General features: G+C 49.5%; 10 protein-coding genes across 10 annotated transcripts; 4 read left to right on the top strand and 6 right to left on the bottom strand.

Moving 5' to 3' along the window:
* Positions 1-299: 299 nt before the first annotated feature.
* KD926_002405 (putative acid phosphatase) lies at positions 300-7357 on the bottom strand (the record flags this gene model as incomplete). The annotated part of the gene is made up of 13 exons (XM_053097094.1): positions 300-1219; positions 1311-1645; positions 2015-2054; positions 2120-2132; positions 2193-2329; positions 3174-3679; positions 3809-4235; positions 4705-4963; positions 5026-5314; positions 5498-5791; positions 5863-6633; positions 6690-6898; positions 6986-7357. 13 exons carry the CDS (start codon positions 7355-7357, stop codon positions 300-302), a joined length of 4572 nt encoding a protein of 1523 aa, XP_052959006.1.
* Positions 7358-7713: 356 nt separating this feature from the next.
* On the bottom strand, positions 7714-9175 carry KD926_002404 (FAD-binding oxidoreductase; the record flags this gene model as incomplete). Its single annotated transcript, XM_053097093.1, has 3 exons — positions 7714-8504; positions 8562-8685; positions 8750-9175. 3 exons carry the CDS (start codon positions 9173-9175, stop codon positions 7714-7716), a joined length of 1341 nt encoding a protein of 446 aa, XP_052959005.1.
* A 1682-nt stretch (positions 9176-10857) lies between these two features.
* KD926_002403 (GTR/RAG family Ras-related GTP-binding protein) lies at positions 10858-12219 on the top strand (the record flags this gene model as incomplete). The annotated part of the gene is made up of 4 exons (XM_053097092.1): positions 10858-11105; positions 11164-11265; positions 11317-12000; positions 12051-12219. 4 exons carry the CDS (start codon positions 10858-10860, stop codon positions 12217-12219), a joined length of 1203 nt encoding a protein of 400 aa, XP_052959004.1.
* Positions 12220-13601: 1382 nt separating this feature from the next.
* On the top strand, positions 13602-14583 carry KD926_002402 (putative heme/steroid binding domain protein; the record flags this gene model as incomplete). Its single annotated transcript, XM_053097090.1, has 2 exons — positions 13602-13856; positions 14047-14583. 2 exons carry the CDS (start codon positions 13602-13604, stop codon positions 14581-14583), a joined length of 792 nt encoding a protein of 263 aa, XP_052959003.1.
* Positions 14584-15006: 423 nt separating this feature from the next.
* Positions 15007-15641, bottom strand: KD926_002401 (40S ribosomal protein eS25; the record flags this gene model as incomplete). The annotated part of the gene is made up of 4 exons (XM_053097089.1): positions 15007-15029; positions 15104-15313; positions 15472-15559; positions 15639-15641. The coding sequence occupies 4 exons, from the start codon at positions 15639-15641 to the stop codon at positions 15007-15009; spliced, it is 324 nt and encodes a 107-aa protein (XP_052959002.1).
* A 395-nt stretch (positions 15642-16036) lies between these two features.
* On the bottom strand, positions 16037-17631 carry KD926_002400 (WD40 repeat domain-containing protein; the record flags this gene model as incomplete). The annotated part of the gene is made up of 3 exons (XM_053097088.1): positions 16037-16663; positions 16723-17549; positions 17607-17631. The coding sequence occupies 3 exons, from the start codon at positions 17629-17631 to the stop codon at positions 16037-16039; spliced, it is 1479 nt and encodes a 492-aa protein (XP_052959001.1).
* A 623-nt stretch (positions 17632-18254) lies between these two features.
* KD926_002399 (tRNA-dihydrouridine synthase family protein) lies at positions 18255-19972 on the top strand (the record flags this gene model as incomplete). The annotated part of the gene is made up of 2 exons (XM_053097087.1): positions 18255-18422; positions 18485-19972. 2 exons carry the CDS (start codon positions 18255-18257, stop codon positions 19970-19972), a joined length of 1656 nt encoding a protein of 551 aa, XP_052959000.1.
* Positions 19973-20360: 388 nt separating this feature from the next.
* KD926_002398 (CENP-X/MHF2 family protein) lies at positions 20361-21172 on the bottom strand (the record flags this gene model as incomplete). Its single annotated transcript, XM_053097086.1, has 2 exons — positions 20361-20408; positions 20504-21172. 2 exons carry the CDS (start codon positions 21170-21172, stop codon positions 20361-20363), a joined length of 717 nt encoding a protein of 238 aa, XP_052958999.1.
* A 329-nt stretch (positions 21173-21501) lies between these two features.
* KD926_002397 (uncharacterized protein) lies at positions 21502-24393 on the bottom strand (the record flags this gene model as incomplete). The annotated part of the gene is made up of 8 exons (XM_053097085.1): positions 21502-21963; positions 22043-22101; positions 22175-22323; positions 22404-22452; positions 22509-23115; positions 23206-23714; positions 24054-24152; positions 24207-24393. 8 exons carry the CDS (start codon positions 24391-24393, stop codon positions 21502-21504), a joined length of 2121 nt encoding a protein of 706 aa, XP_052958998.1.
* Positions 24394-25391: 998 nt separating this feature from the next.
* On the top strand, positions 25392-26545 carry KD926_002396 (MIND complex subunit MTW1; the record flags this gene model as incomplete). Its single annotated transcript, XM_053097084.1, has 3 exons — positions 25392-25445; positions 25527-25853; positions 25922-26545. 3 exons carry the CDS (start codon positions 25392-25394, stop codon positions 26543-26545), a joined length of 1005 nt encoding a protein of 334 aa, XP_052958997.1.
* Positions 26546-26593: the final 48 nt, after the last annotated feature.

Below are 26593 nucleotides of genomic sequence, written 5' to 3'. Positions count from 1 at the left end.
GGCCTGGATTGTTGTTTCTGGGTGATATTGATATTCAAAATAGATCATCCTTACTCTTCCATCAGAGAATCCTTGTCGACATCCACAAAATAGAAGGAAAGAAAAAGTAAAAATATTGTATCGAGAAAAAAGATTAGATCATCTGTTTAGCCTTTCTTTGAGCGCCCCTTTCCCCCTATATTTTTTGTATATGTATTCTCTCCAAAGCGAGCAAAAAGAGTGTAGATAGATAGATACTAAGAGGGGGAGGGACAAGAAGAAACTACACTATACAAGAAAGCAATTACGTCCGTCCTGTTCTAGAAACCAGCTTGGATCTTCTCCTTCTCGTCCTTACCATAGAGACCTTGGCCGAGGTTCTGTACACATTCACTGCTCCAGTTCTTCGGGGTGAATTTGTCAACGATCTCCTTGAACGCGTCTAGTGTGCAGAAGGTATCGTCGCCAGGAAGATGGTTCTGGGGCTTAGCGGCGCAACCGGGGATGCGGACGGGGCGGTCATTGTAGCGGATACGGATATAGTGCTGCTTCATGGTCTGGCGTGCGGAGTCAGGGAACGAGGACAGAGGGGCCCGGGCCATGTCAGACGGCGGAGGCGGGGTGTTGTTGTTGGACGAAGAACCACCGCCCAGGAAGGAGAAGAAGCCCGGCTTTTTGGTGGCGATGGAAGGGCTGGAGAATTCCTCCAGCACGACTCCTGCGTTGTCCCCGGATCCTTGCTTGGCCTTGGAGAAGAGCTCAATGGCAATGGAAGAGGTGAAAGGCGGCCAGATTCCGTCGAAGGCTCCCGTGCTGCCTAGGATAGCGGCCAGCGTCGTGTCGTGGCATCCGCTCATCGCGAACTTGATGGCCTTGCCGTGCTCGGTGGAGGAGCCGGAGGCCGAGGTCTCGCTGCGCCAGCCGCCGTCCACGGCGGTGCTGACCATGCGGTCGACCACGTCACCCATCAGGCCTCCAATGCCGAGCTTCCGGTACTCGTTGCTTTCCGTGTATCCGGCGAACCATTCGTCCACGGCAATCGTGTTCAAGTGTTGTCGGCTCTTCTTGTCGTAGAACTCCGAGGGGAGTCTTGTGGCGGGGCCGTGAGCGAGACTGGCGTTGATGGTGTCTGCAATACCCGACAGACGAGGATGAGAGTCAACGGCGACCTTGGGGGAGCTTTCCGGCATCCATTTTGATAGAAGACTGTTGATGTAGTTCATTTCATCGGTGTCGTTCCCTGTAGATTTGGAAGTGATTGTAAGTAAAAATTGCCTCCCATTATAGTATTTGATCCTCGCGAGATCAACGTTCAGAGAAGAACAACGTACATCGAAGTGCGGCCCTGTCGGCGAAAAGCTTCGCGAGCTGTCTAAATCGACGACAGTTGCCCTCGTTAGGGAAGAGCGTCTCTTCCGACACAGAACGAGCAACAATCACGGGAGCTGGGAAATCTTGTGTGCGAGCGCCGGGAGGGTACATGCCCCAGAAGGCTTGTTGAAGGGACTCGAGAGCGCGCGGGATAGGCGTGGTGCGAAGATACATGTCCTCGGTATCAGTCTTGATCTGTGGCATGAATCCAAGCTGATCCACGTAGAGATGTCTCAGGCGCTGGCCGAGAGCAAAAGTGGTTTCACGACCCTTGTCTGTCAGTTCACCATGTTGACTATATCAGTCAGTAACATGCGGCATTCCTCCGGTTCGTGCTCGCGATGGGATCCAAGACTTGCCAGATACCCTCGATATCACCAGTCGCGCCAACCGCCACCACTGATTCATCATTGTCTCCAAAGGTCTCCATCTTTCTCCGCCATTGGAAGCCGTTCCACGAGGAGACGTCTTGGTTGCTTGCCGCCATTTGGATCATTTGACGTGCGACGTTGCAGTACGGCCAATCTTGACAGGGGAGCAGGATTAGACTAGCGGTTTCGCAGACGATGGGGTAAGGATAAGGGATGAATTACATGGAGCAAGGCCTGCCTTCAGGATATCAGCATGTGTCAATCAATTGAGAGGGGAGCTTGTTCCGATGTACAGTACATTTTGAAAGCGCGAAGATACCGGCGTACGTTCACCTGGAGGTTGTATCATCAGTTTCCGGAGATCATTCAAGTCCAACCAAATTTCCAAAGGCCCTCACCATGACGAAGGAACTGTGCCATTGATTAGCTCGCAATCGACGGGGGCTGCCGATAGTTCACGGAGACCCTTACCACCTGGACCAACTGCAGCTTCAAATCCCGAGGATAGAGCTGGTCAAGCTCTTCCTTGGAGTAATGCTCGCGAGGAATAAGCGTTGTCATTTCCGCAGAGGTGTCGATGACAAAACACGAGGCAAGACTGCCCTCCTCTTAAGAAATGAGGACTTGATCTGGATGGGAAAAGGCAGACCGTTAGTGATGCCTCAGGTTGGGCCGAGGATGATGCAGAAGGCGGTGGGTGGGCCCACGTGCCCGTGGATGATGTAATCGCATGGCCAAATCCAAAGGCTTCAAAATGGAACCGGTTATACTAGGGGTGTATGTCGTATCTCAAATAGGATATCGCTAAATTAAAATCTACTCCAAAATAATCACTCACATAGGCTTTTTCATAAGACCTATATGGGTTGTATCTTAAGTCTTGCATGGAGCCGGACGGGACGGCGTATTTATCTCTGGGTAAAGTAAGGTAGGCTGATACCTAAATGATACGCCATTTCCCACATTTGATACCTAATGAAACGGAACTCTCTCACCCTCAATCAATCTCGATTACCTCAGCTCCCAAGCCTTGAGGCTCAAGTCTATGAGAAACATTTTTCTGAGAGAATAACCGATATTGCTTTGGATACGTTTTCCTCAAGTAGTCCTTCCCGCTAGCCCAGGTAGTAAATAGGGGAACAATCATTCCCCCAGACAGACTCACTTTTCTATTGGGATTGAGCAGAGAAATGATTGTCTTTTGCTCGTTCTCTCTCACCATAGAAAAAACACGCCCGAATTGATGATTTCTGTACTTCTTTTCCAATATCGATGCTTCGCGCTCTAGATGCCCCATGCTTAGGTAGTATAACAAAATGTCAGTATTACCCTCGGGGATGCCAAGTTTGTCCTGCAATAGCTCATTGCGCAATTCTTGAATCCAGCGATGGACAAGGGCCTTTTCACATGGCCTTGGTTGGCGGTATGGCAAGGGTAAATTTTGCCTTATACCATAACCTGGTTGGATGTCGGTAGGTCCGCACTTGAGCGTATGGTAGACAAGATTCGCTTGCATCAGATCCTCAATCATAATAGAGAGAGCCGCGTTATCGTTGAGCTCATCAATCGGTCTCAGTGCAAAAACACATGCATCATCGGGGGGTCGTGCGGCTGTATCCATTGCGACCACCAAAACTGTGCCATAGCCGGATAGAAATGGTTGAATCCGTGTATCCAAATAACCGTGAGCAAAGGGCGATATATTTGTTTGCGGACTCTGGCGACATCGTGGGCATCGATCATGGGCATGATGCTCCTCATCGATTATGCGGGTGTGCTGCATCGAGTTGCGCTTCCAAGACATATCACCATGCTTGGGTGGACCTTCATTCCTCATAGCAAGAACCTCTTTTTTTGTGTACCCCTCACGAAGAGCAGCCCTCATTTCATTGCGTGGAACTTTTGTGTATCGTTTGGGTTTCCACAGGTTTCGCTTCAAGTACTTCATGATGAAGGTCCTGACATGGTCATTGCGTGTATACACGAGGCCAAGGAAATCGACCGGTGGCGCGAAGTCCTCTCTGCGGCGGACAGGCAGAGGATAAATAGTAGCCGAGGTATTGGAAATAGCGGCTGGAAGCACTTACCAAGGAGATCCTGTTCGGAGGCACTCGACACAATCCTGCAGAACTCTCTGAGAACAACGTCGTTCGGCTTGGTCCAGGTTTTCGATGCCCTTGCGGCGTACGGAGAAGTTTGCATAAGTCTTCAAGGCACGAAAAGCAGCTTTGGAGATGGCGAAGCATGAAAGTTGTCGTGTAATCTCCCAAGATGGTGTGATATACCAGCTGCACTCGATGAGCGCGTAGAAGTCTTCTGCTTCTCCTCCTTCTGGTACTGAGTGAGAGGTATCAGTCCAAAGGATTTCGAGAAGATGAAGGTCGTTCTCATTTATCACTAGAACATCGTTAAATTGTGCCACAAAATTTATAATATGTCGCGCCGCCTTTTCCGTGCTATTAGCATTGTTCTGTCGGCCCCCAATAACCTCTAAGAAACTCGGAAGTAGGCTCTCTGTCAGATAAAATCAGTCAAACTGATCTTCTGTCAATAAGGCAGAACGGACAGTGCCAAACTTCGAGTTTGGAATCCGAAATTTGAGCATTGTTTCATGATCCAGTGATGATTGTGAAGACCATTCCTCTGCCACAGGACAATCTGACTCCCTATCCTCTTCTAATACTGTGCTTGGGGGCCCTGGAATCCAGTTAGATATATTCCTGCGCATAGAAAATATCTCACTGTCGACGACGCTGATCTGATCAAAGGCTTGCCCGGTGAGCAACGATTTTATTTGTTTCAAGATCGCGGTGCGGTAGATATCTCTGGCCTAGTCCATTATGTAGTCGACGATAAGTAATAATTGCAATGCATGGTCTTTATGCATCAACGTCTCCGACCATAGTAAAGTTACAGCCTTTCCCAAAGAGAATTAGCTCTCCAGTACTCGTTATGGGAATGGCCGGAATTTGCGATCGCGTACTGTGCGGTACAAAGTACCGGACCAGGACCTGACTTACATATTGTGTTGGCTTCCCGTCAGCTCCTCTAACAAGATGGGACGCATAAATTCTCCATGCGTCGCCCCGGAAGCCCAGAAACCAGACCAAAGGCTCAAAACTATTTTCTCCAGACGAGCAATTGACGTATGAGCGAAGGCCTTCTTGCAATTGCAAGAGTGCATTAATCGGGAATGCCGACTGCACCTGAATGGCGTCAAATCCGTTGGGACTTGTTTCGGACTTTGATTCCAGGAGCAAAATGGGAGCAGAAGCGGGTCCGATTGAGTCTTGAAAGGAGTCACCTGAAGGATGTCTGAGACCGTGTCATCTTCATCCCTGGCAATTTCCGGTCGAACGGGACTCGACAACAAGGTATCGAAGTTCTTGGTGTTTTGTAAGCCAACGACGCAGTCAGGAGCTTGCTTGGGAAGCTGTGATCTGACAAGCTCATCATATACCACAAATTCTTGGGGGCATTCGCATGATTTCCTCTGTCTTCTACGTCGATCGAGTTCTTCCGCATGTTCAGTTTGAGGGTTGTTTAAGGTGGCCTGGATCTCAGATTGCCATATTCTCGCTCGGCATTTTGGACTGTCAAATGTTAGCGAAATAGCTTATCAAAGATCAGGCAAAGCTACTTGACAACGCAAGCCGCCCGTCCTCGCAAAAGCCTTGTGCAAAAAGACCTACCAAGCAACCTCCGCCGAGAACCTCATGAGAACGTCATTCTCCAGCTCAAAGCGCCAACCAGCTTCGTTGCGCTCTTAGGAAAACAAACTCTGGGCGCGCTGATTGAGCCATTCTGCCCGAAATTTGATCTGTTGCTTCCAGGGCTCATTGGAAGATCGGATGCTCACCCCAGCCGAATATGTATCGAACGAGTAACTTCCCAGCGTTTTGATGTTGTTGAACGTGTCCACGTGCAATGCGGGCCGATCCTCCCCGGGCAGTCGAAATCGAATACTATACCGCTTCATGAGCCGCCAAAGCGACTGTAGATGGTCTTCCGCCATCATCGAGACCAGTCTGCTTGGGTCAGCGGGGTAGGAAGCAAAAGTACGTTTCCTGCTGTTTTCTGCGGTCAGCCTTGCACTGAGCAACCAGCTAGGTACACCTTCAGAAACACTATTATAATTCACAGTACTGGCCAGGGAGACTTTATCTGCTCTTCCAATCCGGCTCTCTGGATCACTTCTGAGCCTTTTCTCTTGGCTTCGTTCAGAATCTGGTGTTCACTCATGGTCAATAATTCGCCGTTTTCCACCAACAATTGGCCATCGACTACCACCACATCCACATCCCTTCCAGTCGCAACATAGACCACATCACTGACAGGGTTAAGGTATGGCTGAAGTTGCGACTTCTCCGTGTTAATGGCCACGAAATCCGCCTTCTTGCCGATTTCCAGGCTACCAACAAGGTCTTCAAGACCTAGAGCTCGCGCTCCGTTGATAGTAGCCATCTCTAGGGCGGTTTCTGCGGGAACCAGAGCCGGGTCATATGAAACACTCCTATGGATAATAACAGCAAGTCTTATCTCTTGTAGCATGTCACAACTGTTATTGCAGGGAGCCCCGTCTGTACCAAGACTGACATTGACTCCTCCAGCAGGTAGCTCCGGCACGGGGCTAATGCCAGAAGCTAATTTGGCGTTTGAGGTTGGGCAGTGCGCTATGTGGGTGCCAGATTCCGCTAGCCTTGGGATATCTTTGTCTTTATCCAGGTGCACCATGTGAACCAGTACAGTTGATGGCGACAGCAGGCCTGTGACATCAGCCCATGAGACAGGACTATGTTCCAGAGAAGCGAAGTATTCGAACTGCTTTCTTGTTTCTGCGCAGTGCATTGTAATTGGAATCCCATAAGAAAGGGCGACGGAGGCCAATTCTTTCATTTGAGAATGCGGAGCCCTGAATACGATTCTTTTCAGCGTCCTCCTGTCAAGCTCAGATAAAGCTGGTCTTACAGTCCCGCCGACGCGACCCCGAACCATACCCGAATTCGATCATTCGCAGCGCCGTTCCACTTTCTCCAGGCCTCCACCACGTCGGGTATTGAGTTGTCTGGCATATTACTTTCTTTGGCAGGATTAGGAGCGAATTGACCCAAGCAGCCTCGGATACCGCTTTCTTGAACCACCTGACAGAGTCCATCAAAATTATGCTGTGAGAGAAACTGTTTGTGGGCCGGTTAGTTCGGTCTGCGATAAGAAGCCTACTTAATCTCCGACGAAAGAGGGAAGTAGAACCATGTGATGCATACCATACTCTCTAGAAAGCATGTTGTCCCTGATTTCAACATTTCGGCAATACTAAGTTGCACTGACACATAGGCATCTTCACTAGTCATCGCGTGCTGCAGTGGACGGATTCTATAGTCGAGCCAGCTGTGTAGCTCTTTGTTGTCTGCTGTTCCCCGTATCAACGCTTGGACAGTATGCATGTGTGTCGATATCAACCCTGGTATCACAATCCGTCCGCTGAGATCATATTGCTGATCATGAGGATATTTGACAAGTAAAATGTTGGTTTTGCCCAAGTCCTGGATGGCATTTCCCTGGACATAGATGGCACCATCTTCAATGATGCGTCGATCAGAATCGACAGTAATGATGGCTGCGTGAGTGTAGAGCATATTCAAATCAACTTGCCAGAAAATAGCTAGAAGAAATCGGTAAATCGACGGTACTCTCAACTATTGGTAGTCCTTGAGGAAAGGTTGGCAAGCAAGACGGGTGGGGCGGTAGAGAACTGCACATGACTGCATGCACCTCTCATCCCTACCCTTGGATCCTGCAGCAGTTCAGCCAAACTTGAACCTATCAAACTCATAGACATGCAGCATCGTCCTGGGTACCTTGGAGCTCATGTGCATGGACGTATCAAAGTTTTACCTAAATGTGCCGTATGACTGCTAACTTATGCTAGGTTTGAGTGTAAGTATAACTTTGTTATACTACCTAAGACAAGTATTATGTGTATTAAACCCGCCTATTTCTTCGCAATGCTTCTCTTGCCATCTCCAAAATATCCCCCCTTTATTCGGCCATCGGGATCCCGTTTGTCTCGAATACGCACAAGCTGCTGGTGATTATCCGCCGTCCAGTATTCAGCGAAGCGTAGATCGAAATCCGAATCTCCAATATATGACCCAATGGATTCGCCTTCAATCTGACTCATGATTTGTTGCAACCACTCCACGCACCGCTGGTCATCTTCCCTGTTTTCCCAGATAAGGTAAACCGCGAGATAGTGATCTGATCGCATACTGAGCGCCATTTCGGGTAGTTCCTTTCTACTCCATGGACGCATCGAAGTCCAAAAGAGATATGAATCTTGGTGCGGGAGCGTAAAACACGCCTTTTCTAAAAGACCGGGCACATCTGCATCATTTCGGAGGTACACATTGTCGGAACGATACCGGTGGTTCTTAGGATGCAGCAGGCTCATGATCTCATAAAGATTATCCAGACTATCCTTCAGACAGAACGATTCATGTAGCGTGCCTACAGGCCTGGAATCCTGAACAGGCTGGAGCGCGTGTATGGCGTCCTCTTCGGTATTTTTCATGCTAGTGAAATAAAACGCGAAGACCGGCGACCCATCGTCATATTTAGCCTTCGCAGTGATTTCTGTGTCACCATCCAACGTCTGTACTAAGGAAAGAGCCCATTCGAATGCCTCGTAGTATAGTCTTTGAGGGTAGATATACATTGAGGAACGGATCTCTCGCGGCAGTGGTATCAAACGCACATGGAATCGCGTAATAACGCCCGGGAATGCTATGCTTTCAGTCAGAACGTCGAGACTAATAAAATCTGCGAGTGGCAGACACAGACCTGGCCCGGCTCCGCGAGAAGCCCAGAAGAGGTCTTGGTTATGCTGTGCATTGCAGTGGACCAGCTGGCCCTGCGCAGTGACAACATCTACGGCCTCGACAAACTCACAGCCCCATCCCCAGTTCTGTAAACCGTTAACAATGCCTCGCGCATGACAAGAGAAGGTACTGCCTGATGGAGAAACATACTCCACAGTTCCACCCCATTCCGCCTTGAAGCAAAAAGCCCCCCAATCCAACATCACCGCAGTGACCTCCGGGAAACATCAAGGCATGGGTAGCAAGGCGATCATTGAGCTCCTTGCTGGTGATGCTAGGCGTTACAATCGCGACTCTCTTTACAGGATCAACCCTGAGGTGCTTCCAATCGCCCATATCGATCAAGATCGAGTCATCTTGGACACTCCATACTGGGAATGAGTGGCCCCCTGCCCGCACCGAGACATGACATTCACGCTGAATGGCCAGCTGCACGGCCGCAATGATATCACTTTCGCTAGTCGCCTTGACAATCGCCAATGGGAATCGATTTGGGCAGTACTGGTTGAAGACATGGTCCAGACGTGCAGCCTCGTACACTCGGGCGTCTGCCGTGTCCCTCCAGATAATCTGCATGTCTTTTCTTGGAAGTTTGGGTCCTCGTTTAATTTCCTGCTCTTAATCAGGCTAGGTATCACGTCCAAGACATTTGTGGGATTGATGATTTTATCGAGTGGTGAAGGAAGAATGAAACTGAGAATCAACCAGGTAAGGTGGACAAGCAACGTTCACGTGCGGGGGTCCCCGATATTCTCGCGGATACTCGACCATGACATCCCAGTCCACTAGTTGAAGAGCATTTACATTGCAATTCGGACTGCAAAATAGATAACATATACAAGAATGATTTTGTCGATCCACATTTACGTGGGAATGATTTATCTCCGGGAAATGTTGATCAGTCGACAAAGTCGGAGTTGGAAGAGAGCAAGTGGAAGAGAGAGAGAGAAAGAGGCACAAAAAGGCGGAAAAGCGAGGCCGAGCGAATAATGCCGCCAAGCCCGTCGGGGTTCCCGGTCTGATCGCCAGAACGCACCGCATCTTCTTATCCTCGTCCATCAATCATATCTCGCCGCCATCTCTAGCTCTTCATCGGCCCTAAATCGCTTTCGATTTCCTCTTAGTCACGGCTGCCTGGATCCTTCCGAGCAGGCGAGCATAATACACCCCCGTCGACAGAAGTTGCTCGCTTCCCCTTGTTCAACGCACCCAAGAAGCTTTCCCCCACATCATCATCGGGGTAGTATAGGGCAACCTCATTTGTATGATTAGGTCGTGAGAACTGCCTCCTCTGCTGTGACTCCAATTGTCTCCGACCGAATGATCAAGCTTCAATGACAATGTCCTGGAAGTGTTGAACTACGACCCTCTCGTTCTGGTTCTGGTCCCTTGCAGCAAGTCACCTTCAAATATCCTTGATGGATATAGATCTTTCCCCGAATCCGATCAAGTTCCTGGGCCAGTGTTACACGGTAGCTGCACAGAGCTGTGGGCTGTTGGTTTCCCATTTCTCGGCATCGTGATTCCTCAACTCTTTGCACGCTCGGGTGACACCTTGAATCCTGTCTTTATCTCGGTCATCCCCTTGAACACCGTTAAAACTTTAAGCGACATTGGTAAGTCCTTTCTGCTATCCCACTTCGTCTGGTGTGAGCTATTATTGAATTGCTCACGGCGTGCTGGGTAGTCAATTCCGAACCACTACGTTCACACAGCCGAGCGTTCGTTTGAATAATCAGTTGGCTTCTCGGTGTTTGTCACTCATGGAGGTAAGAAAATCTCACTTTTTCCCTAAATGCCCCTCAAACGACCTATGGAGGAGAATTTGTCTTGTTATACTCTCCTGTGACTGGTCGAGTCAATTTTGCTGCCTCATATGTTTTGCTGTTCTTTAATGCACATCACGCCCAATGTCCCTGGATACCAAAGCGGCTTGTAGCTTCGGCGCGGCTGGTTGCTTGAAGGACACATTGAAATCCCTCAGATAGGTGTTTGGAGTGGATGTACAGTGTTTGCTTTAATGTTGTTCGTCGATTGCTCTTCCCCCTTCGATTGCACGCTAGGCAGCTCTTTCACTGTCCAGTCTCCCCTGTCCATCTCTATGCCACGTGCCGTGCGCTCGGGAGATTTTAAGCAATGACCCAAAGCCTTAAAGAGCAAGAGCTCACTGGATTGTTCCTCTATTTGCATGTTGATGCTCCTCTTTCTCATCGCTGCACCACTCTCCTCTCTTCCAACATCTGCACTCTGCCCGCAAGATGGCTCCTTCGTCACTTCACCCCCGTCGTTGGATCGACTTTGGTCCGGAAAGACATCTATTCTCAGATGTTTCTACTTTGCAAGGAAGATCTACAATTTGCAAGACCAGTGCCGAACTAAAGCTCGAGAGTATCTTACAGGTCACGAATCATTCCCCCGGACAGCCTGGGCAGGCGAAGCCAGGCCAGCTTGCAGCCACGAAACCTCAAGATCCTAAACCTCGTCTCCTTTTGATGGGTCTTCGTCGGTAAATATCGCAAATAAACCTGCCCTTCTTTACAGTAGACCGAACTAACGAGAACCAGGAGTGGGAAATCCTCCATCGCAAGTGTTGTCTTTCATAAGATGCCCCCAAATGAAACCCTCTTCTTAGAGTCAACTACACGCATCCAGAAAGATTCCATCCAGTGAGTTTATCTATCACACGCGCATAGGCCTTTGCATAACACCAGCGGCAGCTCTTTCATGGACTTCCAGGTCTGGGACTTTCCGGGTCAGCTGGAATATTTCGAGCCCTCTTTTGACCTCGAAGACATTTTTGGAAGCCTCGGTGCGCTCGTCTGGGTCATCGACGCCCAAGATGATTACCTGGACTCTGTCGCGCGCTTAAATCGTACTATCTTGACTGTTCAGCAGTACTACCCAAACATCAACATCGAGGTCTTCATCCATAAAGTTGACGGGCTCTCGGACGAGTATCGCACCGACACTTTCCAGGACATCGTGCAGCTAATTTCTGACGAACTGAGCGATGCCGGATACGAGAACGCCCCCGTCCATTACTATCTCACTTCTATTTACGACTATTCCGTTTTCGAAGCTTTCAGTAAAGTGATCCAGAAGCTGATTCCCAACCTGTCCACTCTCGAAAACTTGATCAACACCCTGGCCAACAACTGTGGGTTCGAAAAGACTTATCTCTTTGACGTCCTGAGCAAGATCTATATTGCGTCTGATACTCGTCCAGTGGATATGTCCTGCTATGAGATGTGCTCCGATTACATTGATGTCATTGTGGATATCTCTGAGCTATACTCATGGGATCATCCGGACCGCAAGCCCAAGGGTGATCAAACACAGGAGGCAGAGAGTCATGTCGTTCTCCACGACGAAACAATGATTCATTTGATGGAAATGAACAAGTGTGTTTTCACAGCCTTGACAGGCGAAGGAGTATGCTGACTGTTGTTAGATATCTTTGTCTAGTTTCCGTTATCAGAAATCCCGAATCCAAAGAAAAGAAGGGACTGATTGACATGAACTGTCGCACCTTCCAGGAGTCGCTCAACGATGTTTTCTCTCGCAGTTGGGAGCAGGAACAGGAACAAGCGTCCGATCGCTTGGAGCAAGTTCCCAGCTGATTGCCCTTTTTCCATAGTCCGTTGGTAGTATTTTGGCCTTACTTTTTTGTGAATACCATCATATTCTGGTATGATACATTCCCGAGGCACTTGAATCCGACCTGGGATTGCATCGCCTCGGCTCAGAAGTCTAGGTAGGATTAGGAAGAGGGTTGCGTTGTCCGCAGTGTATGTACACGGATCGATCGCTGGAATTTCGATGTTATGAGCTTCTTCGGAGTTGGATATGCCTCGTTTGTACCAACCAATCTAGCTCATTTCATTTTGCCAATATGTTTCTCGAATTTATAATAATACCTCTAAAATTATTGGGTGCTCGCACCAAGGCATTAAGGCAACCAGCAATAGTGGGTCCACTTGGCGTCTTTTTTTTTTTTTTTTTTTTTTTAGTTCAGTAGAAAAACCGTCACCAGAGCTTTTCCATCATTCTTCAACCTTCTTCCTTGAACGACCCCAATCGAAAAATGTCGACATGACAGTAGCCTTCTGGGCGGCCAAGCTTTATGCGGCTTGAAATATGCACTTCTTAGCATCGATTCAACTAGCCACTTCTTAACATCGATTCAACTAGCAGCTCTTCTATTCCACTGTAGAACAAGAATTTGGTGAGTCGCATTCTCTTCCAACCAGCACTTTCACACCCCCATCTCCAATCTCGATGATGAAAATCATTTCCTACATTCGCAGTTTCCACGCTAGCCGTCGCGAGAACCCATTCTAGACGTGCTCTGTGCGCAATTTCTTCCTTGGATGTCTGAGAGATTTGCCGTTGCAGCTGATGCAGTTTCACGTTGTCTATTTCTTGAAGGCCTCTTGCTGACTGACATCTTTAGTAGTTACGATCCGTATGTCCTGGATATGGGGCTTGATACTGGGGATGGAAGGACTGCAAGAATACGATCGGTTTGTCGGGGTCGCGCTCTGCGATTTATTAGGATTTCCCGGGGATTCGTCGCATCATGCATGAAATAATATAATAATATCACGAATTTTCATAAAGAGACCGGAGAGCTTCCGATTGAGCGAGTGCAAATTTCGTAGAGCTAAAAGGGGTACTCCGTGGACATGCAGCGATGTGCCTCTATCGCCAATCTCAGTACGGAGAAGTCTCTTAGCGCCGAAAGAAACAGGCTAGAAATGACCATAGCCATGAAACCAGACATGTCACACCATCTGCATACCTAGTCTGAACCGGACGCGCGGAACATACTCGGTAGCAAGTGGAATTAATCGATATGATAGCTGTCCTCTACGCAAATTAGCATTAATCAGTCAATCTACAAACAGCTCCGCCGCCCCTCTCTCCCCTCCCTCTCACTTTCTCTTTCAAACTCCTCACTCCCTCACCACCATCACAACTCCTACACAGGCTGACAACCACCATGTCAGACCTTCGTCAAAGAAACACCAAATCCGCCAAACCAACGGCCGGAAATGACAGTCCCGCCGCCCCGCGACGACGCAATGAGGCAGCCGCCTCCAAAGCCGGAGGCATCGGCGTTCTCGATATCCTGCGCCTGGTGCTCACACTGGCGGTAGCTTCCTGCGGGCTGTCGTACTACATGACCTCGTCCGAGTCATTGCTGTGGGGATACCGGCCCTGGTATACCAGGGTGCCGGTGTTGATGCGATATCTGGTACGTTAGAAAAGATCAACAAGTTCTTTGTTCAATTCCTTTCCGAGAGATGTTTTGTTTTCAAATCCCTCCTATTGGCCGGGAGAGAAATTGACTCGACCGGATGGACTTGATCATGTTCGTCTATGTCTACGTCGTTGTCGTCGTCATCATCGCCATCATCCACTAACCATCGCATGAAACCGTTCAGCAAGGACCTCTTTACCTGACGCCCGCCCAACTCGCCCCTCACGATGGCTCCGATCCGTCCATCCCCATCTACCTCGCCGTGAACGGCAGCATCTTCGATGTTTCCGCCAACCCGATGATCTACGGACCGGGCGGACACTACAACATCTTCGCAGGGCGCGACGCCACGCGGGCGTTCGTAACCGGTTGTTTCCAGGATGACTTGACGGCCGACATGACGGGCGTGGAGGATATGTTCATTCCGATCGAGAACGACCCCGAGGAAGAGAAGACGCTGAGCAGCGGGGAGAAGAAGACGCGGCGGGAGCAGGACCTGCGCATGGCCCGGAACCAGGTGCACAAGCAGGTGCAGCACTGGGAGAATTTCTTCCGCAACCACAAGAAATATTTCGAGGTGGGCAAGGTCGTGGGGTTGGAGGATCTGCCTAAGGAGACGAGGGAGCTTTGCGAGCAGGCGAAGCAGCAGAGGCCGAAGAGGAAGAACTTGAACAAGAAAAAGCAAAAAGAGCAGCAGAAGAAGCAGAAGCAGGGAAACTGAGGACGAGTATATAGATAAGGTTAGGCTAGTTAGGTTTTGAGGCCGAATTGTATAGTATGGGTCATCGATTCTCGGTTTGGGTTGGGTTAAATTGACTGATATTGGGCACTTATCAGAATGCACATTATCTACGTGCCGAACGGAGCGGTTCGTTTCATACTGCTCAAGGTATAGGCCTACGCATCTCATCTCCCAGAAAAGATCTTCCTCCTGAGCAGACAGACGAGCCTCTTGAGGCTTCAGTTTATGATCATAGGTTTTACTTGGCACGTCCTGTAGCGCGACTTTTCGTTCGTTCACTCCGAAATTGATTGATTCGAACCACTATACATCATTCGCCCAGCCAAACTTCCGAATTTTGAGAGATATCATTCGTAGCAAAGTGAAAAGGGACCGCGAGAAAAAGAACTGGTCAGGAAACGTTTACTCGGCGGTGACGGCGCGGGCTAAATCGAGAAACACCCGGTTAGAAAATCGTCGATCGGAGTTGAAGTGATCACAAGTCATCGGTATAACATACTGTAGATGTTCATCTTGGAGTGGCCGACAACCTTCTTGATCTGGCCCTTCTCCTCGAGGTCAGCAAGAGCCCGGCGGGCCAAGCTGCCGTTGATCTTCAGACGGTCGACGAGGGTGGCGACGGTGATGAGACGGTAGGACTGGACATCCTTGTTAAGTCTCTCAGCAGTCTGCTTCTCGAGGACAACGGCGTGCTGGGCCTTGTCCTTAACTATGCGGCGGAAAAAAAAACGTCAGTCATTCGAGTCCTGAATTAATCCGATCATTTCCTATCATCGTTGTCGACTCCAGAAACCTGTTCCCCTCCTTGTCGAGAAAGGCGATAGATAGAATTCTTTTTTCATTCTTTTTCCACAATCGAAAGGGAACCGTTGATCGAGTTGACGATGGGGGGGGGAGTTGGAATGGTGGTGATTTGCATACCCTTGCCCTTGGACCACTTCTTGCGTGCGGGAGCCTAGAAATTGCCAGTATTAGTATAACCAAATCATTTCTGAGTCGTTTCGATGCGCCTGGATAGGAGGGCCATCACTCACCATCTTGAAGATCTAGTGTGGTTGTTCGACGGATGTGACTGCGCGACAAAGCAACGGCCAGAAGGGTGCGAGTCCAAGTGCGAAATTCGAGTGGGGAGGGTGTCGTCACGTGTATCTAAACCCTAAGCCCTGGCTGTCCTTTTTTTTTTTCAGGCGCCGCCTCGGTTAGCATTGACGGATGGTGGGCCTGTGATTGGTCGGTGAGGACTATATCGTCGGGATGCCCCAGGCAGCAAATATATGGTAAGTACGGAGTACTTGGGTAGTTATTACTACGTCCTGTGTCTTTTTTACATGATACCCTTGTGCATAGTCTTCGCTTGTCTTGTTTGATATCACATCATAAATATTTTCATATTCAGAAATGCAGACACTCGTAATCACCGTTAGATCCATAATCATCGGCTCATGTTCGCCCCGTAGTTGCCAGAAGGTAACCTCAGGTTGCTACTGATAGACTTAAGAACCTTGAATTGCGACACGACAATCTCGTCCTCGATATACCCAAGCACGTATTCATCTGGTGTCCCAAACCAAAAGACCGATTGGCCTCGTTGCTCTCGAGGCAACCATCTCACGTCGTAGCGCCCTGCATCATTTCTAGACGCCGGGATACGGACGATCGAAGGCTGTCGGTCAAGCGACCAGTGCCGCACAGCAGCGCCTGTATTGTTTGTTGTGGTGACAAGAAACTCGGGCTTCGAGGGATGCCACACAACTTGTCTCACAGGATGTTCGTGAGCGAGAGCCGACAGAAGTACCACGTTGGACTCCAGAGCCCAGATCCAAATGATACTAGGCCGCGACTGATCGACCGTGCATAGTAAATTCCCGCTGGAGCTAAACGCCATGATTGAGACTCCCCGTGGGGGTCCAGTGGGCTCGCCTATCGCACTAAATGCAGAAGACCCTGCGCATTCGTTATATTCAAGATCCCCATCCACGGTCGTAAATCGCTCACGCCAGATGCTAGGAGTGTTCTGATCCAATTGGAACGTGTGCGACAGTGTCATCGAGCAAGAAAACTGTTTTCGCGAGATCAGTCCGGACTCAGTGAGACAGCGAAAGGTGAGCGGTTACATACCGTTTTGCTTTTGAGAAGGTCAACGGTCCCGTCAACCTTTCCGACAGCTAGAAATTCCGAGGACCCGTTGCTGCTAGCAGGGCCCCATTCAATGTTCCTGACACCAAGGTCGAGAGATATGTCGGTACCAGGCGGGCCAGTGTATGTTCTGAAAGGCTGACCATCGGCGGTAAATATGAGAACCTTTGTACCGGCGCTCGCAGCGTCCCAAACAGCTATCCATCGGCCATCAGGACTCCATTTCATGCCTTGGGCATCTACCGTAGGTAAATTAGCCCGTCCAATCAGCTCGTATGATCGAAATTCGTGAATCGTTAGCACATCGACAGCATCAGGCTTGAGAAGGATGGCAAACTGCCTGGTCTTCGGTCGGTATCCGAAGCCATTGTAGTGGGAGAATTTAGGCGACTTGATGACTTGGCTGCAGCCTGTATCCAATCCATGTATAGAGACTTTCGCGTTGAACGCGTTGAATACTATGACTTCGTTCTCATCGCCGCCAAAGTCGACGTTTGTGGCGCCGGGTTCGATGCTATCGATTTCTGCATGTAATTGCATTGGTTCCAGCTGCCATACCAGGACTCGAGTGTCACTTGCATATAGCACTCTCTGCCTCGAAAGATCTTTGCCTTCGGGGGTAGGCAAACCGGGGGGCTGGCCATTGGTGGCTCGCGAGATCTTCAAGAACTTGGGTAGATTTTCTTTGACCTTCACGATTTGTACATCTTGGAACTCGGAAGATGTCGGGTTGAGGTGAAAGACGAGTTCCTTTGCATTTAGCTGGGAGACAAACTCCCCATCTTCCGAGAGAGAGACTGATGCCGATACTGCATAATCTGTTAGCAATTTGTTGGTTCCAAATCAACAAACACGGGGAGGTTTACCCCCAGTTCCGCCGGTGGAGTCCATTGTCGCTGATCTTCTAGTGAGAATAGAGCAGATGGTTCAGTGGCTGCCGTCAGGGTAGTGACGGATATTTACGGATAGAAGTGATTTTGGTTCACACATGTTCAAGTACAACATGCATTCTTGGGCCGCCAGGACGAGGAGATGGGGAGCTTCAGGTATTAAAGAGCAGCATTGTTGCCATGGCTTGTTTTCTATTGATGAACCGCGCCAAGCCTCTCTGGTGGATGACATAATCATGTATACAAGTTCCACGGCTCTCCCATAGTTCCTCTTTTCGGTGTTTTTTTGAGAATATTGGGATTACTCTCATTGTCCCCTATCAGATTCATGAGTTATATCAGCGCCTACAATTATACTTCATCTTCAAGTTCTTCTGTGCCAGTGATGTAATCATCGATTTTCACCGACGATAAGATAAGACGGCTCTTTATTGTTCCGCCCCGCGATAATCGCCGTCGAAAAAAAGTTGCCCGCAATCCGATCATTTGGCGGTCATTCATTGAGCAATTACGGTTCACCATCTTCCGGTCCAGATTTACTCTACCAAAATAGGGATTTTTCGATTCCTTGCCCCGTGGTTGGGGCGATACACACCCAGATTCACACCCTCAAATCTCGCGAAAATGGCAATTTCAGAAACGCAGCCCACTTCGCAGGCTCCCGCGGATGCGCAGAATGCGCCATCGGTCTCAGTGTCGGAGCCGAAGCAGATATTATTAGGGAGAGCTTTCTACGAGAGCTTGGGAAGTCCCAAGTATATCGTTGCTCCTATGGTAGACCGGTCGGAATTTGTCAGCGCGCTCTATGCTCTACAAACATTGTATTGCCCTAATGGACTAACCGTAGATAATAGGCCTGGCGCATGCTTACTCGTTCATTCATGCCTCCCGATGACCCCAAACCACTCCTTTCCTACTCGCCCATGTACCATGCGCGCTTGTTCCACGAGCAACCCGGCATCCGTCTACAACACTTCCGACCCACGCGCGACGAGACCGATCAAAACCCCGGCGCTCCGTACCTCGATGGAAACCCCGCCATAGACCGACCTCTTTTCGTACAATTCTGCGCCAATGACCCCGATGACCTCCTCAAAGCTGCACGGTATGCAGAACCATACTGCGATGCTGTCGATCTGAATCTTGGCTGTCCCCAGGGCATCGCGAAGAAGGGCCATTACGGCGCATTTCTCCAGGAGGACTGGGATCTCATATATAGGCTGATTAACCGACTACATACCGAACTTTCGATACCCGTGACCGCCAAATTTCGGATTCTGGAGACAAAAGAGAAGACGTTGGAATATGCGAAGATGATTCTATCTGCCGGCGCAAGCATAATCACACTCCATGGTCGCCGGAGGGAGCAGAAGGGCCATGAAACAGGCGTGGCTGATTGGAGCTACATTCGTTACATTCGCGACAACCTGCCTCCGGAGACGGTGATCTTTGCGAATGGAAACAATCTGAACTACGATGACCTGGAACGCTGTCTTGAAGCCACAGGTGCGGATGGAGTGATGAGTGCGGAAGGCAATCTATCAGACCCGGCGATCTTCAGCAAACCTCCCCCCGTTGGCAGCGAGACACGAGAGTACTGGCGTGGCAGGAATGGCAAAGGCGGTTACCGGATAGACGCAATTCTGCGCCGGTATCTGGACATCATTTACAAATATGTTCTCGAGCAGCCGGTCCCAGAGAGAAAGCCTCTGTATCTTCCTTCAGATCCCGTGGATGAGACTCCAGAAGCAGTCGCTGAGACCACCGAAGAAGTCACCGAAGGCCCGCCCAAGAAAAAACAAAAGAAGGAACTAAAGAAGGAGATGAGGAAGGAGAAGAAGGACAGGTCGAAACAGAAGAAGCTGAACTCTCCCAGCCTGGGCGTGATGCAAGGGCATCTTTTCCAGCTGCTTCGTCCCATGGTTTCTACGCACACCAACGTCCGAGACGCACTCGCTCGGTCACGACCCGGCGACATGCCCGCCTTCGAGCACGTTCTCACTCTTGTCGAGGCAACAATCAAGGACGGCCTCAAAGAATATGAACAATTCCCCGAGCGCTTTGAGGAGCCCCCTAATCAGGATCTAAAAGGGTCTAAGGCGACGATTGCTGAATACGGTAGGCCGTATTGGATTTGTCAACCACACATCCGGCCCTTGCCCGAAGAAGCCCTGGAGCTCGGCGCCCTCACTGCCAAACAAAAGAAGACTACAACGGACGGCGATTTTAAAGCTGAAACACCGTCGGAGAAAATGAACCCCCTTGCCGAATCCGATGCCACGCCTCAAGGATCGACTCCAGCTTCAGCTGTGGCAACGCCGGATCCTCTGGTTAGCGTTTGAAATAGACCCTCTCTCTGGATCTTCGTTTTTCTTCTCTTGCTCGGAGTTCTCGCGCACTGTGTTGATTCAAACAGGGCAGTGGGGGACGTACCTTTATAAATATCTCATTACGGAATTTATTTGCCGGAAGCATTGATAATACATTATAGTACATAACTAGAACTTACGCCAGTCATGCATACAACATTAGACCAAAAGCACATTTCACACTATCAAAGGATATCGGCCTTCCTATACAAACCATTGTATTAAATTCATAGCATCATCAACAGGCAACTAGTGGTATCTTAAAAGAGAAACAAAAAATAATCAGCCCGAGGCCACAGAACCATGCAACTCCATTCCTATCGCAAACACTCCAATATTTATATCGCATTCGAACCCAGCCTTAGAAATCCAACACAAGCTGGGGCGCCATCTTCTCAAGATCTTCGACCTAGATATAATGCATTAGCACAACAATCAATGTATCCCCGAGTCTCCCTCGACAGCTAGGTAAATAAGAAGTAACTGGAAAAGGGAAGAACAAACCTCTAAAAAGCCATCCGCAAACGACGCCCCCTCACCATTAGCCTCTGCTCTCTCGAACGCCGCTCTCGCCAGCGCCTCCCTAACAAAGACATCCATGTATTTAGCGACTACAGCGTTCGCATCCTTAGCTATCTTGGTCTTGGGGTTCTGGAAGAGCGTGTGCAGCAGCCGGGTCAGCAGCTTCGGCGGGATCTCGGGCTCGCTGAGAATCACGTCGTTGGTCTCTTCGGCATTGCCGTTGGTGATCTCCGCTAGAATGAAGTCCGGTTCCCCGGACGCTGAGCGCTCGCGACTTCCACTGCGACTGCGATGGCTGGAGTTTGAGCCGGCGTCAGAACCTGGTTCGGAGTCCGTCGCGGCGGCTGCGGCGGCTGCGGCTGCTGCTGCGGCATCGTCGTCGTCTTGGGCGGGACTTTCAGAGTGTGCGCGCGATTTGTTCTTGCGGAAGGATGATGTGGCGGGTTTGGATTTGGAGGATGAGGCGGTAGCATTCTTCGGGGGTTTCGTGGTCGTCTTGGGTTTGGCTTTGGGCTTGGGTTTCGATTTAGTTGCTGCTGCCGATGAGGAGGTTTTGGAATTGGAGGGTCCAGCCTCGGGGGATGTCTGGCGACGAGGAACCTTGAAGGGCCGTTGCCTTTGGTTTTGAGGCGGCCTTTTCGTAGGAGGCATAGTGGGTGACGTTGGTTGGTGATGGCCAAACTAGAGAGCGATTCTTGTTGTTGAGGGGAATTAATTTGGGCTGATCTTATCGCTCGACACGGAGCGCGACGCGAAGTCATGTGATTCGAGCTCTATACCTGCATCGCTGGTCGATTAGTGCTGTTTATGCAACATTAGAGCTTGATATATTAAAAGGTAAGAAATCCTTGCATTTGACTCCTTTGATCGGTACTCTTTTTCTGGTTGGGAATCGTTCCCATTCCAACTCTAGTCCTTCACAGGTTGTAGTGTTCCATCAAGATATACATTTTGACAGTATCCCCACCAGACCGACACCATCACTCCTCGCCCTCCGGACGAACAACGATAACATCCAGTCCTGCATCTTGCAAAACCTTACGCGACAGACTCCAATCGACCCGGAAAAGCCCGGAGTTAAAACGACACGACCAAAGTCTACTGATTGGCACCTCAACCGACTCATCAGCCCGAAGTTCTTCAAGCTGCCGCTTCATGTCCACCACAGCAAGCTCAGTGTTAGAGAGGATGACAGGAGGTGGACTGGCCTTCCTTCCGAACTTGCGAGATGTAAAAAGACAGATGATCCAGTGTTTTTTACTACCACGAGGTCCTTCGTAGTCCCTTTTTTGGGGCGGGATGATGAGCGCCGTTCCCTCGGGTGAGAGAAGAATTCGCTTGTCTGGAATCATCCCATCGCTGGCATTAGGAGCGGTGGTGGTTTTGGGAGACCTCATTAGATTCTCGCAGTGGGCCTTGTAGACGGCATATGCAGCAGGATACTGATCAAATTCCAGGGACAGTGTCAGCGACCGTAGGTTCAAGTGAGAGGATTAAACGGAACGTTCACTTTCAACTCACCTTTGTTTTAAACATTCTAGCAATACCGGCACTCCAGCAACCTTGGCAGTTACAGGCGTCTAGGACACAAGAAAAGCGAGTAATTAACATGATAACGGCCAATTTCCATGTTCTCTGATAGGGAAAGCGTACGGATCAAAGCTGCTCCATCTGGAGCATCGAAAAGGTTACCTTCCCTCTCCTCAATTTTGCTACCAACTGCAGTAGAACAGGACTGTTCCATTGCGTCAATGAATTTGAATGATTCAGATTTCTTGGATTGCGTCTGTAGGTATTGAAGCCTAGAGAGTTGTCATGGCAACACTTTGGGTGGTGTTGGCTAGAAGATACTAAGAATACATGCGAAAGAAAGTGAACAAACGAGACCCATCCTTCATACTTTGACCAAAGCAGATCAGCGGCACTGCACACTGCCCTGGTTGTTCTAAGATACTGCAGAACAATTACGACCAACTCATTCACACACTCTGATCTACTGGATGAGATGGATCCGAGCTACCACGTCCAGGTAGGAAACGCTGCCGCCGGCTTCTGGATTTCCTGACCGATCTGGAAGTCTCTTCTTCCGATGTATCGTCCCTAAGGGTGCTTTTCTCTCTCTGATGCTCTATGACCCCAGTCCACGAAGAAGTTGTTGCCTCCGATGCAGGTGCACTGTGAGTGCTGCTAGATTTCAGTCTGCTCAGGGACCGTGTGATGCTTCTGAAAATTCCTTGATCTTGCTCCTCGGAGCTGTGGCGATCGAGCCGTGGGATTTCACCCATCATGGTGGCACCGTTTGTTGCAAAGTTCTCTTCGAGAATAGGATAAAATAGAACAACGCCTCTGTTCGGACCAATGAGGGCAACCTCTTGGAGGAGCCCTTGAATGAGAATGGTGCAGCGAAGATTGGTGACTGGCCCTATGAGTTGTGGCAGCGCGAAAATCTTGATCAAGTAAGCCGGAAACCTGGGAGTGCCCATGTAAAGATATGAATCTTGCTGGATGTTGATCATGAATTGGCTCTCAGATTTCTGGTAGATGCTGGCCATCCGAGAGGCTACCAAGCGAGCAAACTCCTCGTCATTCTTGACCTAACGTATAGTCAGTATACCAGTATCACGCTGTTACTCAATAGACGAAGACATGTCATGAAAGCAGGCAAAAGAAATATAAGTACTCACTCGTGTGCGCAATTTAATCTCAACTACAATGATATCCTCCTGATTCGTACGTGACTTGGTGGAGGTCAGAGGGTTGCGAATGCTGAAGATCTCCTCGAAGTAGCGGGTCTTTTCTCGTGATATTGACTCCTCTTCGCAATCGGCGTTGGCTAGGCCTTTCTTGCTTTCCAAAGAGTGGCCTTGAGCAGCAGAGGCATTTACTTCATCATCCTCGATATTTTCCACGAAAACGGACGGTCTAACATGAGGTCTACCAAAATAAGCCTTCTGCTTACCGGCTGGCCCAGGACTGACGCTTTGAACCGAGAACGCAGCAGGTGTTTCAAGGACCGGCACTATAGGGGAGCTGGCAGAGGACGTGCTCGAATGGTTGTGTTTCTTCATGCGCGAGAAATCGAGCTTGCGGAGTCGTTGCGCCATATTGCGAAGCTGCTGATGAACGGCTCGAGTCGAATGGTTTGCCGAATAAAAACGCGAAGAATATGGCTTGGGCTGGATTGTTTGACTCGCTGTTACGGTGTTATGAAGGTTGCCTGGCCGTGCGAAGTTTCCTGATAGAAGGCAGCCTCCCCAAAGAAGAAAGGACCATCATTCGCGACTACCGCATTTGTTTCTTCCAGTCTGATAACATTCATAAGGTATGCAATGGGTATAAGCGTGCACAAAGGTATGATCAGATGCTTAGCTCAAAAAGGCCAAAAAGTCAAAAGCCGAATTCCCACTGAGGAACACTTTATCAATCCTCCGCCTTCGATCCCACATAATCTCTCCGTCGGATCTGCGTTTGATGTAAAGCACTCGATGCTGCGGGATAAACTCCTCGTCCGTTGATTCCCTTTTCCACGAACAAATGCCAACTTCCAAGCGCCCTTCGAACCGATCCTCATACCCAATGATATAGTTTGCGCTGTCATAATTGGAGTCCCAGATGATGCGATTGATGATGTCTGCATTGTCTATGTTAGTAACAAAACCTCTGAACGATTTTATAGACTAATTACCTGCTGCCGGACGGAGTCTGTTTTCCATCGATGCCGGGGTTTGCGTGCCTGAAGTGACATGCTGAGGCGTTTCGATGGGAGCATGTTTCTCTTCTTGAGCAGTGATATCCTTATCTTGAAGATCACGGACAGCTAGATCGCGATCGAGGGCTTCTTCTAAGGCTAGGGTAGGTACTCCAGACACCATGATGGGTGATATCTCGAGGTCCAAGGATTGAATAACTGAAAAAGGGTATATTGAAGATGAAGGGCATTTTATTTGATTGAGACAAGATACTTATAAGTTAACCAAAAGTCTACAATCGCGCTGAGGTCAAGTCCAAGGCTCCTCAAACAACAATCAGCCGCAGCCGTGTTGGGTTACATGGTGATCAACAAGGAGTCACAGGCACCAAAACAAAGATTAGCATTCATCCAGTATGCTGGCGGGGTTGCATCAATCTGGATATTGAACCATTGCGCAAATTAGCCTTGGAGTGACCTCCAAATTCAATAGGCAGGTGGAACTGAACGAATCGAGGCACTGGCCGAATGAGTCAAAGGAAGGGGCGCTGTTCTCGATGACTCTGACGACTGGCTGCCATGACTCATTTGGTGGTATGAGATTACGGGCGATGGGGCTGGAAACAAAAGAGGAGAAAACATAACAAAAATAGAAAATTAAGGATCAAAAACAAGGGGGGAAAGGGAAAAGGCAGAGACAGGTGACACGGAGTAACGCGAGCGAAAGAAAGCCAAAAAAAATCGGAAAAAGAAATCTCCGATAGGGGGAATCGAACCCCCGGCTGCCGTGTGAGAGACGGCGATGTTAGCCACTACACCATATCGGATAGTTGCTGAAATGTATTTAAAATTTTGACTACAGAAGCCAGAGCTAATAGAAAGGCAGATCTTGGACATAGTCCCAAAACATGCATTCTAGTTCCACTGAAATCCTTATGATAGTAGGAATTTTAAAAATTATAAGTGAGTGGTGCCTAGATACCCCCTCCATATGCATCTTTCTTAGGATGGCTGCTCCACAGCCTGATTCTAGCGTGTCTTAGTCCAACGGTCGGTATTCCGCGTCCAGGAAGTTGGAGGTCAACTATTTTACTCCCGCGCAACGCGTCTCCCGTAGGGAAAGTTCGCCTGTTCAACTCACTCTGCACTGAAGATGCACGATAGTCCCGCCATCATATCACGATGAACGACGCGACGAATTCTCTGCTCGCTGAGCACTTTAGCTATACACCTTTGGTGAGTCCTCCTGCCGGTAATTACCTGGACACATGCGCCTGCCCCTCACCTCCTGGCTTCTCCCAGCTAACGCGATCGCAGTCTCTCATAGATGACGTTATCAACTCCATCAACAATTTGATATATCAGGCCATCTCAAGTCTTGAATCTGGCCTGCTCTCAACCCCCCCAGAACGATTGGGCTTTTCTCACGCAAATAACGGTTCCACCATCCCCGACACCGATGAGGATGGCAACGTTGTTTATCCCGAGGCGCGACTGGAGATTGAAAATGGATTGCATCAATTAGAGACGCTTCTCGAGGCTACCGTCGACAAGGCATTCGATAAGTTTGAAATTATCGTGTTGCGAAACACGTTCAGGGTGGAAGATGACCTACTGGGGTGGATTCGGTTGAATCATTATCAGGTACGGAGCTCGGCTGGGATTTTTACATGAACGCGCCTGATGCTAATATGCGCTGTCCTATTCTACAGAACCTCGACCTCAGTCCTCCTCCAAACACGCCAACTCCCGAGACAATCCAGGCTCAGCGCAAAAAGCTCCAAGAGACTAAGAAACTCAACCGATCAATGAAAGAAGAGTGCGCCCGAAATGATGCGATTATCTCTCAGCTACGGTCTATTTTGTCGACTGTGGGTCCAACCCAGACGGCCAATCCGGCCAAGTTGGAGGGTGAGCCTGAAATGCCTGCGCCGTCTAGCAGCAAAGACCTGGATCTATCGTTCTTGACAGCCAGCCCCGCTGCTCAGCAACTGCGGGTCGGTGTCGCGGGTTCTACCACCCAACATACGCCCCTCACGACGAACACGACTTTCATCGTATCTCAACTCCCTGCGCTCAAGACGATGCTTGCACAGCTCCGGCCCAAGTTGGCCGCGCTGCCGAAATCGGTGGATCTTGCGAAGGAGTCCAAGGCTGATGAGAGAAGGGAATACATTGAAAGCCGGATTAGACTGCACCTGGAGCGAGCCGGGCAACTTGCCGTGGGCAGTGACGGCAACCCGGTGATCGCAGGACGAAAGATGAACATTACAGAAGCACAGGCACTTGAGGCCGTGACAGGGTTGCTAAGCCAGGGCGACAAAAAGTCCGACTAATAACAGTCGTTGCCGCCGAGACAATTACTGGAGAATGGTCAAAATCGC

The sequence above is a fragment of the Aspergillus affinis genome (genome assembly GCF_023601865.1).
Source record: "Aspergillus affinis strain CMG 70 chromosome Unknown NODE_14_length_433147_cov_86_863592, whole genome shotgun sequence".
NCBI classification, from domain to species: Eukaryota; Fungi; Ascomycota; class Eurotiomycetes; order Eurotiales; family Aspergillaceae; genus Aspergillus; species Aspergillus affinis.
This window is presented reverse-complemented; position numbering and strand designations above follow the sequence as displayed.